The sequence below is a fragment of the Salmo trutta genome, chromosome 2 (genome assembly GCF_901001165.1).
Source record: "Salmo trutta chromosome 2, fSalTru1.1, whole genome shotgun sequence".
NCBI lineage: Eukaryota > Metazoa > Chordata > Actinopteri > Salmoniformes > Salmonidae > Salmo > Salmo trutta.
The window spans coordinates 37,868,707-37,880,112 of record NC_042958.1 but is presented as its reverse complement, the minus strand read 5'-3'; the positions used below and the strand labels follow the sequence as shown (position 1 = coordinate 37,880,112).

Here is an 11,406-nt window from a genome sequence, read left to right as displayed (position 1 = left end):
GAAGTGAATGATCCTCTGTGGCTAAGTCAAGCTCTCTGGTAAAGTATTTTTAATTATTGGATTTAGACAGGAGTAATTATATAATTTTGGCAAAACATCGATGTACTTTAGGGGAAACCAGCATATAATGACGAGATGATCATGTCTCTGCCCTAACAAAGCGAGTCGTTCCGGAAATGCAGGCAACAAGCTTAAGTCTGCATACTATGTCCATAGAAATGCATTTGGCTTATTCAGGACTGATATTTGGAGAAGAGTGAGCCCTCTCGCCTCGCCTCTTCCTCTCCGCTGAAACTAGAGAGCGAAACAGCGCTCCTCCGTCTTAGTATATGTAACCCAAAAAGTATGACATGCCATACTCTGTTGTCCACTCCAGACAGCATCAGATACACCGAGACAGACGGGCGAGGTTTCGCTCCCTCGGATGCTTTATGAGACTGTCGGCGCGTGTCTCGGTCAAATAAATGATCAATATTTCAATATTTTATTTGGACGGGCAAGGAGGTACGGTAGTTAAATGTGCAGGTTAAAGCATGGATGTCTTGGCTACAGCACCTGTTGAATTCTGGCTAACTCAATAATGATGTACAGATCATATTATACCTAATATGATATATGATATCATTTCAAATAGGCTACATGTAGTATTAAACAGCATATAAACACTGTAAATAGGTCAGGAGCCAGACAGGTAGCCTAAGAAGAAAGGAAAATGTATTATTTAGGCTATAGCCTATTATTAGCCTATTATTTCAAGGTTATAGCCTACAAAGAAATACATTGTGAAGCATTTGCAAGTGATACACACTACACTCAGATTCCTGGAGTATCCGTTAGGTGTTCTTCATATTGAAACTGTGGGGGAACCACTATAAGCTCTTCGAATAACCCTTTAAAAGGGTTCTTCAAAGAACCTTCTTTTATGGATCCTCAAATAACATTTTGGGGTTCATTTTTTGAACTAACCCCCCACCCCTGTTATTATTATTATTATTAATATGCATAACAACAATAACACAATATTTTAGTTCTCAGTGTTTACTATGATTTTAGTGGCAAAGCAGAATAAAACAATCTAAATATGAGGTGAACTCCCAGCAGAGCCTAAAGTCCAATAGGTATATCCTATGGCTTGTTAATGTGTTGATGTTCTCCGTATCGATAGCCATAATAATTTTGCAGTGCATGGTGATAGAACAGGTTTTCTGTTTTATTCATCAGAGGTGTAGGGAGGGTGAAGTCTGTGAATCCCAAAAAGAGTCATTATACCGATGATTAACAAAATATGCACACAACAGTATTCATACCTTGGTTTTTGTAGTGAATGTGAATGAAAAAACCTGTTTTGATAATAGTTTTCATACACTTACCTTGTCCATAACGTAGAGGCCTATGGGCTATTCATTGAAGATGTAAGGAAGGAGGATGGTAAATGACATCTGCATAACATACCAATTGAAATACCTTTGAATGCCTCATTGTCTGTATACCTACAGACACAAAAGTGAGCAGTTCAGTCATCTGCACCCAAATACAGCTAGCCATGAACATATTCTTATAGCCTACATATTGTTACCTTTTTGTTGATTGATATCCATTGAATTGTGTCCATTTTCTGTTTTAGAAAGATTTGCACAAATATGAAAAGATAGATGGTATAATCATAAAACAATATCAATTTAGATCATATAAGGGACAAACCTTACCTTAAATTGAGATCTTTACATTTGTCAGTTAAGTGCCTGCACCTTTCAGTTGGGCAGTTAGGTTCCTGCAAGAACCCCCACCAACTAAGGAGGTTCCTCGATGAACCCCACCCTCCTATGTGGTTCTTGGAATAACCTTTTGGGGGGCATTTTCAGTGCCAAGAACCCTAAGGTTCTTCTAAGAACTCTAAGGATCTTACAAGAACCCTTGTTGAACCCCTAATATTTAGAGTGTAGCTAAAGCAAGTAAACAAGCCTGAGAATCTGCCTGCAGCTGGGAGGAGCATAGTGGCACAGCTTCCCAGCCCCCCCAAAAAGGAAAAGACAGCGCTAAGACAAAAGTATAAAATATGTGTTTTTCCACTATCAAACCATTTAAAGGCACATTGAAAGCAGGTCCTTAAAAAAGTATCCACCTTCAGTCTTCAATGGATTTTGAACAGCTGAAAAGCAAACTGCATAGAGTCGAGGCTGAGAATCAGCAGCTTCAAAATGAGGTTGAGGAATATAACAGGGATATACAGTTGAAGTTTACATACACATTAGCCAAATACATTTAAACTCAGTTTTTCACAATTCCTGACATTTAATCCTAGTAAAAATTCCCTGTTTTAGGCCAGTTAGGATCACCACTTTATTTCAAGAATGTGAAATGTCAGAATAATAGTAGGGAGAATGATTTATTTCAGCTTTTATTTATTTTACCACATTCCCAGTGGTCAGAAGTTTACATACACTCAATTAGTATTTGGTAGCATTGCCTTTAAATTGTTTAACTTGGGTCAAACATTTCGGGTAGCCTTCCACAAGCTTCCCACAATAAGTTGGGTGAATTTTGGCCCATTCCTCCTGACAGAGATGGTGTAACTGAGTCAGGTTTGTAGGCCTCCTTGCTCACACACGCTTTTTCAGTTCTGCCCACAAATTTTCTATAGGATTGAGGTCAGGGCTTTGTGATGGCCACCCCAATACCTTGACTTTGTTGTCCTTAAGCTATTTTGCCACAACTTTGGAAGTATGCTTCGGGTCATTGTCCATTTGGAAGACCCATTTGCGACCAAGCTTTAACTTCCTGACTGATGTCTTGAGATGTCAAGACATCAGCACAGGAAAAAAAAAATAATAATGTATGAAATTGTATGAAATGTATGCATTCACTACTGTAAGTCGCTCTGGATAAGAGCGTCTGCTAAATGACTAAAATTAAAAAAAAAATGTAAATGTAAAAATGTTGCTTCAATATATCCACATAATTTTCCATCCTCATGATGCCATCTATTTTGTGAAGTGCGCCAGTCCCTCCTGCAGCAAAGCACCCCCACAACATGATGCTGCCACCCCCATGCTTCACGGTTGGGATGGTGTTCTTCGGCTTGCAAGCATCCCCCTTTTTCCTCCAAACATAACAATGGTCATTATGGACAAACAGTTATATTTATTTTCATCAGACCAGAGGAAATTTCTCCAAAAAGTAAGATCTTTGTCCCCATGTGCAGTTGCAAACCGTAGTCTGGCTTTTTTATGGCAGTTTTGGAGCAGTGGCTTCTTCCTTGCTGAGTGGCCTTCTTTGCTGAAGGTCCTCAACACACAAGATATGCTGGTGTGCCCCAGCCCAATAGTAGGTCTAATAAACCACTTTATGGGCAGCCCAGTCCCATGCTAAGCCCATAGTTTCACACGGTGGCATCCCACATGTGTTCCTTTACTGGAAACAAGTAACACACAATATACATATTTTTAATTGTAAACTGTCATTGAACGGGGAGCAGAAATACCGACGTTTTCATCTAAGGTCACATCCAGAGTGTAGACTACCACAGTGCCTGTACTGTAAATACTTGGAATGCTGGCTTTGAGAAAACAAGTATACTCATAAATACATAAAATATAAGTGATTCTCTACTGTTCCATGATCAACTAGTCAATAATCAACACAATAAATTGATCCGTGAAGACTACCACAGTAGACCTCATGGTGTGGTACCAGATTATTACCGGGCTAATATTATAGGGTGAGCAAAAAAGACATGCAATATAATTGGTTCTTCAGCATGTCCATTATGTTCTCTTCATGTTCATCCGGGGCATTTTGGAGAGTATTGGCTGCACATCCGGTTCGCCTGTCAAATAGCAGCGAGCGAGCCGCACACCCCTATAATAATGTGGCACATTGAAAGACAGGCAGTAGGTACATTTTCTTGCTCACGATAGAAGGGGAGTTGTTTGATTGCTGTGCTCGAATAGGAATTTAAACCCTCCCTATCAACGGATTTAAAGAGACGTTTTGACATTGCTTAGCATTCATTTCTTAAAGAAAATGGCGGATGTAGAGACTGGTGGTGCTGCGCCGGAGAAGAGCCTGGAGGATTTCTTTGCCAAGAGGGATAAAAAAAAGAAGAAAGAAAAGGGAGGCAAGGGAAAGGAAGTCGCATCTGGGCCCACACCAATTGTATTGAAAAAGAACAAGAAGGAAAAGGAGAAGTCCGGCACGAAAAATGAAAATCAAGATGCGCAGCCGGAGAAGGTAACGTTGGCTAGCGCCGCGCCAGTAACTGTTAGCGGTTGGCACTTACTGCTGCTACTAGCCAAATCAAACTGTTGCTAGCTAGCTAGTTTGCCCGCTAACAGTGATGACTCGTGGCTGTTTAGTAATAAACCATGGCTGGCTAGTTATTATACTGGCCTAACACACGACTTCTGGAGATACATATTTAAGGTTAGCTACCTTACGTTTGTTAACTAGTTCCTCAAACAGCAATCCAATAATTTAGTTCGCTGCTAGATAAGCCAGCAAGCTCAATACTTATTCCAGACGGTGAGCAGACATGTCTAGATAACTTTAGGCCGCGACAGTGTCAACTTTGTCGATTGGTCAACGTTAATCAGCTAGAGAACTACGTTAACTGACAAGTGGCTAGCATGTAGCATGTTTTCAGGTGAAAACGGTCACACATTGGATTGAGTCTAGGCTAGGGCGTAACGTTAGCTAACTAACGTTAGTTAGTAATCATGACATCGTGACGACTTGTAATACTATTGATGAATATAGCCAGCCCGTAATGTTGCTAGCTAGTTGGCACGATTCGCAATAGTAGATGCTTAGGCCTCTAATCTTCTCAGAATTTACAGATGGTTAGCCTGAGAAATGGGGACTGCAGCGGTTAGACTCAGAACCTTTCTTTGTGCGGAAAAATGCACTGAGAGTATAAATAACTTACTGATGATAATGTTAGTAAGTCGCATTTGCAGCAGATAACGTTAGCTAGTTACCAAATGCACATTTTATTATGATTCTGATAACCTCACAACAAGCCTAGGCAGCTGATAGTGTCGATCTAACGTTAACTGTCAACCTGTCCCCTCTCTGGGATACCTTAGCTAATTGATATCAGGGTGTCACCCTGGTGAGGTTCTGTGCAGAGGTTGTGACATGTTGTGACGACTGTCCCAAGTCAGGGCGTGGCCTGTATCCAGATCCTAGTTTCTAGTTATTTGGCCCCTTGACATACGTTCCTTTGCATGGTCAAATTTTACATGCGAAATTGAGATTGACAACGCATATTTATGAACTATGAAGCCTTGGATTGCTAAACCGTCAGTTAGTGGGGTGTGTAACTGATAAACTGTGTGCTCTGTCTGCAGGAGGACGAGGAGTGGAAGGAGTTTGAGGCAAAGGAGGTGGACTACAGTGGACTCAGACTGCAGGCTCTGCAGATAAGGTAAAACTGAACATAAGGGGGACAGGGTCACATTCATTCAGTAGGCAGAAAACAGTAGGCACTACCCTAATGACATGTTAAACATCTGTACTAGTGGCACATTTTTTGTTGATTGGGTTTTCTCTGGCGATTGTGACAGTGATGAGAAGGAGGAAGAGGAGTATGAGGAGGAGGTCGGTGAGGATGGAGAGATCATCCTGGTCAGTGGAGACAAAATGTCTGGACCCTGGAACAAATCTGGTGCCCCGCCCCCAGCCGCTGCCTCTGTTGGTGGGTATACTTCTCTCCACTCTATGTATCACTTCCACATACTCTTATTGTAGTGTATATGTACATGTATGTGGGTTACTCCAATAGATATTTAGGTGCTTACTAATGATGAGCCTTGCCCTTTGTTTTCACTGACTGGTTTGCTTCATCTCTGCTTTTGCTTCTACAGAAGTGGAAGAGGTGCCTGAGTCCAAGCCTTCTGGGGTGTACCGCCCCCCAGGGGCCCGACTGACTACCACAAAGCGTGGCCCCAACCAGGGGCCCCCTGAGATCTTCAGCGACACACAGTTCCCCTCACTCAGGGCCGGCTCCAAACATGTGGAGACACGCAGGTGAGTGAACCTCAACTTCAGATAGCACTCATCTTAAGCCTGTTGCATGCTTCCCAGGTGAAAAGTTTGCGCATATATTATGACAATTTTGTGACGTTTTTGTTCATTTTGCTGTTCGGCATGTTTTTTCAGCTGTTCGTGCACACTAGGGCTGTCCCCAACTAAAACAAATCTTGGTTGACCAAAAGTAGTCTTATCGATTGGTCTATATTTTTCCATATAGACACATCCTATGTGTTTTAATAAAATCAACTATATGCATTGAGCTTGTCTGATGCTTTTTAAGATTACGGTTTGATGAAATAAGACAAATGCCTCAAGAGACCTAGATATCCAGAAGAGAGAAACCTTTCTCCTCCCACTCCTGCTGGTTTTTGCAGGTTCTGCCATTACTCTCCTGAAGTTGCTGGTAATAGGCTACGCGAGGAGTCGGCAACCTTTCTCATGTGGAATGCCAATTTATCTTACCTGCGTGGCAGTTATGTGAAACAGTTTCATTTAATTTATAATAAGCTCTTCATATCTCAATCATTGTCATGTGCTTAATAAAAATTCTATCCAAATATAAAAGATACAAACCTAAAACGTAACACCTATTGCCATTGCCAACTATGTAAAAATAGTCTACATAAAGCCAACAAATAAAAACATTGCAGCCTGCAGGTAGAAAATATCCTGATTTTAAAAATAAATATCCTATAAATCACATTAGCTACACATGGCCTGTCTGCAACAACCTTGAAACATTGTATTAACTTGGGTCCGGCCTGCCCTCAGAGTTTCCTCCGCCAGTGAGCTCTGGACAGACACAGCTGTAGGCCATTTGCACAAGGGATAAGAAGCAGTGGTTGACTTGGGCAGGAGCTCACCAGAGCGGAGTACCGGAACCTCAAATGTTCTAATTAGGTGAGCTCCTGTTCCTCTTATAGAATATTAGCTCAAAAGTATTGTGGAGCTCCTACACCTAAATATAAACAGTACCAGCATCCAAAATGAGTACCTATTTCAGTCCAAGTCAAGCACTAATAAGTAGTAATCAGGTAGGCCTAGTTTACGACTTTTCCACTGGGTAAGAGAATTACATTTTTCCCTTTCACACTGAGTGCTTATCAAAAGGTAGACAGCTGGAAAGATATTCAAATACATTGAGGAACTATTGTAATTCTCAATGGATGTAAAAACAGACTTAATTTGCTTGCTGTTTGAAGTGAGAACATTACTTTGAGAAGCTCATCAGCTCATTAGTGGTGGTGCGTTAAGGCCAATAAGAAATACGATCAGATCCCCAAATGTGCACATTTATATGCCTACATTTGCGCGCAGGCCATGTAGCCTATAGGCTTACTCAACATTGACAAGAGCGCTCCAAACAAAAGACAATGACTAAATTGACAACTTGTTAATGAAATGAACGAAAACTTGTTTCTCACAAGTGTTTGCAGAGTGCACAACTTATGCTACAATGTGTCCACCGACAATGATAACAGGAAGACTGGAATAATAATATTGAATGCATTAATATAATTTACTGTGACCATAGTAACAAACATTGTAGATTAGGAGTTAACGGTAAATGTACTACTGGTGTTATGTCATGGGGATTTGATATACACTAACAACCTAACACAAACAATGAATGTGCAGAAGTTGGCGCGTTCTGTAGAGAGAAGTGCATTGTACGTCTGGGTGCATAGTCAATTCGAAGTCTGCATTAACCATGTAGAATTTGCGGTGATACGGCCTCGGCAGAAGTCAGGGCGTTCATACTTGCGCTTCGTGGAGAAGTGCAGAGCTGTTGTCAAGGAAGTGAGTTTGTGTTTCCTACAGGATGTACCGCCCCCACCTACCGTCAACGAATCATGTAAATGCGGAGCTGTACTGCATTGTTACAATGTTTGGGAGGTGCATGGGAATGCAGTACGGAGCTGTATTTGGCCTCTGCATGCCTCTGGAGGCTCCGCAATTGCTTCACACCCTCCATATGGAGTCTCCAACCACATTTTCAGATCAAGCATAAATTTGCTTTTAGTCTAGGTCTCCGCAATGGATTAGTTCAATGAGGTGTTTGTACAATGCATTCGGAAAGTATTCAGACCCCTTGACTACTTCCACATTTTGTTACATTGCAGCCTTATTCTAAAATGAATTAAATGTTTTTCCTCATCAATCTACACACAGTACCCCATAATGACAAAGTGAAAACAGGTTTTTAGAATGGGGGGGGAAAAAAACAAACAAAAAAAACCACATGCCTTATTTACTTAAGTATTCAGAACCTTTATGACACTTGAAATTGAGCTCAAATGTATCCTGTTTCCATTGATCATCCTTGAGATTTTTGGAGTCCACTTGTGGTAAATTCAATTGATTGGACAACTGTCTATATACAGTTGAAGTTGTACCAAAGAAGACTTGAGGATATAATTGCTGCCAACTGTGCTTTAACAAAGTATGTACATGTTTTATTTTTTTTTCTTAATACATTTGCAAATATTTCTATAACCCTGTTTTTGCTTAGTCATTTTGGGGTATTGTGTGTAGATTGATCAGAGGTGGAAAAAACAATTCAATCCATTTTAGAATAAGGCTGTAACGTAACAAAGTGTGGAAAAAGTCAAGGGGTCTGAATACTTTCTGAATGTTACTTATCGACTAAAACAATCTCCGTCGACCGACAGCCTAACAATCAACCAGTTGACTAACTGGGGTCAACCCTAGTGCGCGCAACATTTTTCTCGATGTCGAAGTTCGATAGCCGAAGTCAACGCCCCTTCGTTGGTGATTGGTCATCAGTACTACTATATGAGTGTAGTATGAGTGGGAACATGAAGTGTAGTCTCTGCGAGAGACGACTAATTTTCATGCAACGTTGTTCACTGCACCAAACATTTTAGCTAAATGTAAAATTATGCGACTAAGGCTTCCTTGGGCAGAATTTCTTTATTTATCTTGGATTAATTCTGACAATTTTGAGGAAGTGTTTCTGGCTGTTGCTTCGGTGGCTCGAGGGACAAACAACAGTAATATTATTTTCTTGTTTTTCAAGCGACGGTCTTTAAGGGGTATACAAGCAGTGTCGTTTCACCTAGCTGAGTTCTGCTAGGAGCGAACCGAACCTATGTATGCGGAAGCCTTTAGACTTCCAACATACTGACTCAACTCTAGCCACTTTAATAATGGAAAAATTGATGTAATTATGTATCACTAGCCACTTTAAACAATGGCACTTTATATAATGTTTACATACCCTACATTACTCATCTCATGTATATACTGTACTCTACCATCTACTGCATCTTGCCTATGCTCTTCGGCCATCACTCATTCATATATTTTTATGTACATATTCTTATTCATTCCTTTACGTGTGTGTGTGTGTGTGTGTGTGTGTGTGTGTGTGTGTGTGTGTATATAAGGTAGTTGTTGTGGAATTGTTAGATTACTTGTTAGACATTACTGCATTGTCGGAACTAGAAGCACAAGCATTTCGCTACACTCGCATTAACATCTGCTAACCATGTGACAAATAACAATACAGTATAGAAACTTTGTTTCAATGTCCAATGCTTGGGTTTCAGGGACAGAGAGATGGAGAAGACCTTTGAGGTTGTGAAGCACAAAAACCGTGGCCGAGAGGAGGGCGGCAGTGGCGCTTCCCTGCAGCAGTTGGAGCTTGGTAACCAGTATGCCATCCTGGGGGACAAGTAGTGCCTTGCACAGCCAGCGTGGTCTTACCCAGCTGCCAGAGGGAGCTGAACTACAGCTGTGTACCTAACTACAGCGCAGTCCTAAGAACAAACACTGGTGTTGCTGCCACCACCACACTGGACCTTCTCTCCTTCTCACACAGTACAATACATACAGTATACATACAAACACCTCACACAGTCAACCATATACACTGACACACACTTTACATCTACACACACTCCCACTATGTCAATACATTCACGTGTATATACAGTACATACACAAAGCACCTGGTTGGCAAAACTGAAGGACTACATCCAAAAGGGCTGTGGCAACGGGGATCAACTGAAATATCAAATCTTTATGATACACCCATATGAATGACACTGCAGCTGCAACAACAGCAAAGGCAACTTTAGGTTGTCTTTTGTGGATTGTATTCAGAGCAGCAGTTGTATGATACAACTTCTCTCTGGACTTCAACTTGCTTTGATAAAGCCACAGAGGATCAAAGAAGACACAAAATTGGGCAAGATGAATTTATGGACTGTTGAGAATGGATGTATTTTTTGCGAGATCGTTATAACCCGAACTGCACATGGTTTGTATTTGTTGCGGTGCGTGAGTTATGTTTTGGACCCACGAGGGGGGGGGGGGGGGACTGACTATCTCGGTCGCATGGCTGTGGTGACCATGTTGAGCGGGGACTTTGTTCTTATTGGTGGTGAGTAGGGCAAACACTAGCCCTGCAGAAGAGAGAACCACCAGGCTCTTTCACTTAGAAACTTTTGTTTTCCTCAAAAAAGGGACTCCTACAAAGATCTGTGAACACGGGTCCTCATTCAGAATTACTATTTAAAAGTGGCCTTAGTGTAAAGAGAAACTGCCTCGTCCTCTGGAGAGAAACTTTCTGGTCGCCTCATGGGCTGTTGCCTGGATCGCACCACTTAAAAGGAAACCAACCTCCCAAGTTCAATAATGTAGTGCTGAGTTGTAGTTTGTCAGATTACACCGACTGTCCTTCATATCCACTGTTTGACTTGCTCACCCTTTTTTATTTGATTATTAACATTGGCAAACCATTATTTAAGCTCCTCTTTTCTAATCTGAAGTCAATACTTTGGTAGATGACTTTTTTTAAAGCATTCTGAGGATTCGGTCCTGAGTTCTTGGTTTTGTTTTATTTGGAGGGCTGTTTCTTCACCATAGTGTTTATGTACTTACACCATTGTGTATAGGTGGGACAGAGGTGAAGTAGACTGACATTGTTACAGGTGCAAAGACATTAGCTACAGCGTCCCAAAAATGACGCTTCTGTACTCAATGCCTGTAATTGACCGCAGTAAGTATGGCCTGTCATACTGCTGTCCATTTTTGATTACATAGTTCATTTGGAAAGAGTTCAGATCCTTTGACTTTATCCACATTTTGATACGTTAGTCTTATTCTAAAATGGATGAAATATTCTCATCAGTCTACACACAATACCCCATAATGGCAAAGCGGAAACATGTTTTTGGAAATTTTAGCAAATTTATATACATATTTACATAAGTATTCAGACCCTTTGCTATGAGACTTGAAATTGAGCTTAGGTGCATCCTGTTTCTATTGATCATCCTTGATGTTTCTACAACTTGATTGGAGTCCACCTGTGGTAAATTTAAATTGATTGGACATGATTTGGAA

General features: G+C 41.0%; 1 protein-coding gene across 1 annotated transcript; it reads left to right on the top strand.

Moving 5' to 3' along the window:
* The first annotated feature begins 3,773 nt into the window (after positions 1–3,773).
* Positions 3,774–11,170, top strand: LOC115154936 (protein CDV3 homolog). The gene is made up of 5 exons (XM_029701660.1): positions 3,774–4,230; positions 5,349–5,425; positions 5,565–5,695; positions 5,865–6,027; positions 9,606–11,170. The coding sequence occupies exons 1-5, from the start codon at positions 4,024–4,026 to the stop codon at positions 9,733–9,735; spliced, it is 708 nt and encodes a 235-aa protein (XP_029557520.1). The 5' UTR covers positions 3,774–4,023; the 3' UTR covers positions 9,736–11,170.
* Positions 11,171–11,406: the final 236 nt, after the last annotated feature.

Bases quoted from the DNA above. Each gene is read 5' to 3' on its own strand.
- LOC115154936 (XM_029701660.1), top strand. From the start codon at position 4,024: ATGGCGGATGTAGAGACTGGTGGTGCTGCGCCGGAGAAGAGCCTGGAG. The intron at 5,426-5,564 runs GTAAAACTGAAC...CGATTGTGACAG, and splicing joins CTGCAGGCTCTGCAGATAAG to TGATGAGAAGGAGGAAGAGG. The intron at 6,028-9,605 runs GTGAGTGAACCT...CTTGGGTTTCAG, and splicing joins AAACATGTGGAGACACGCAG to GGACAGAGAGATGGAGAAGA.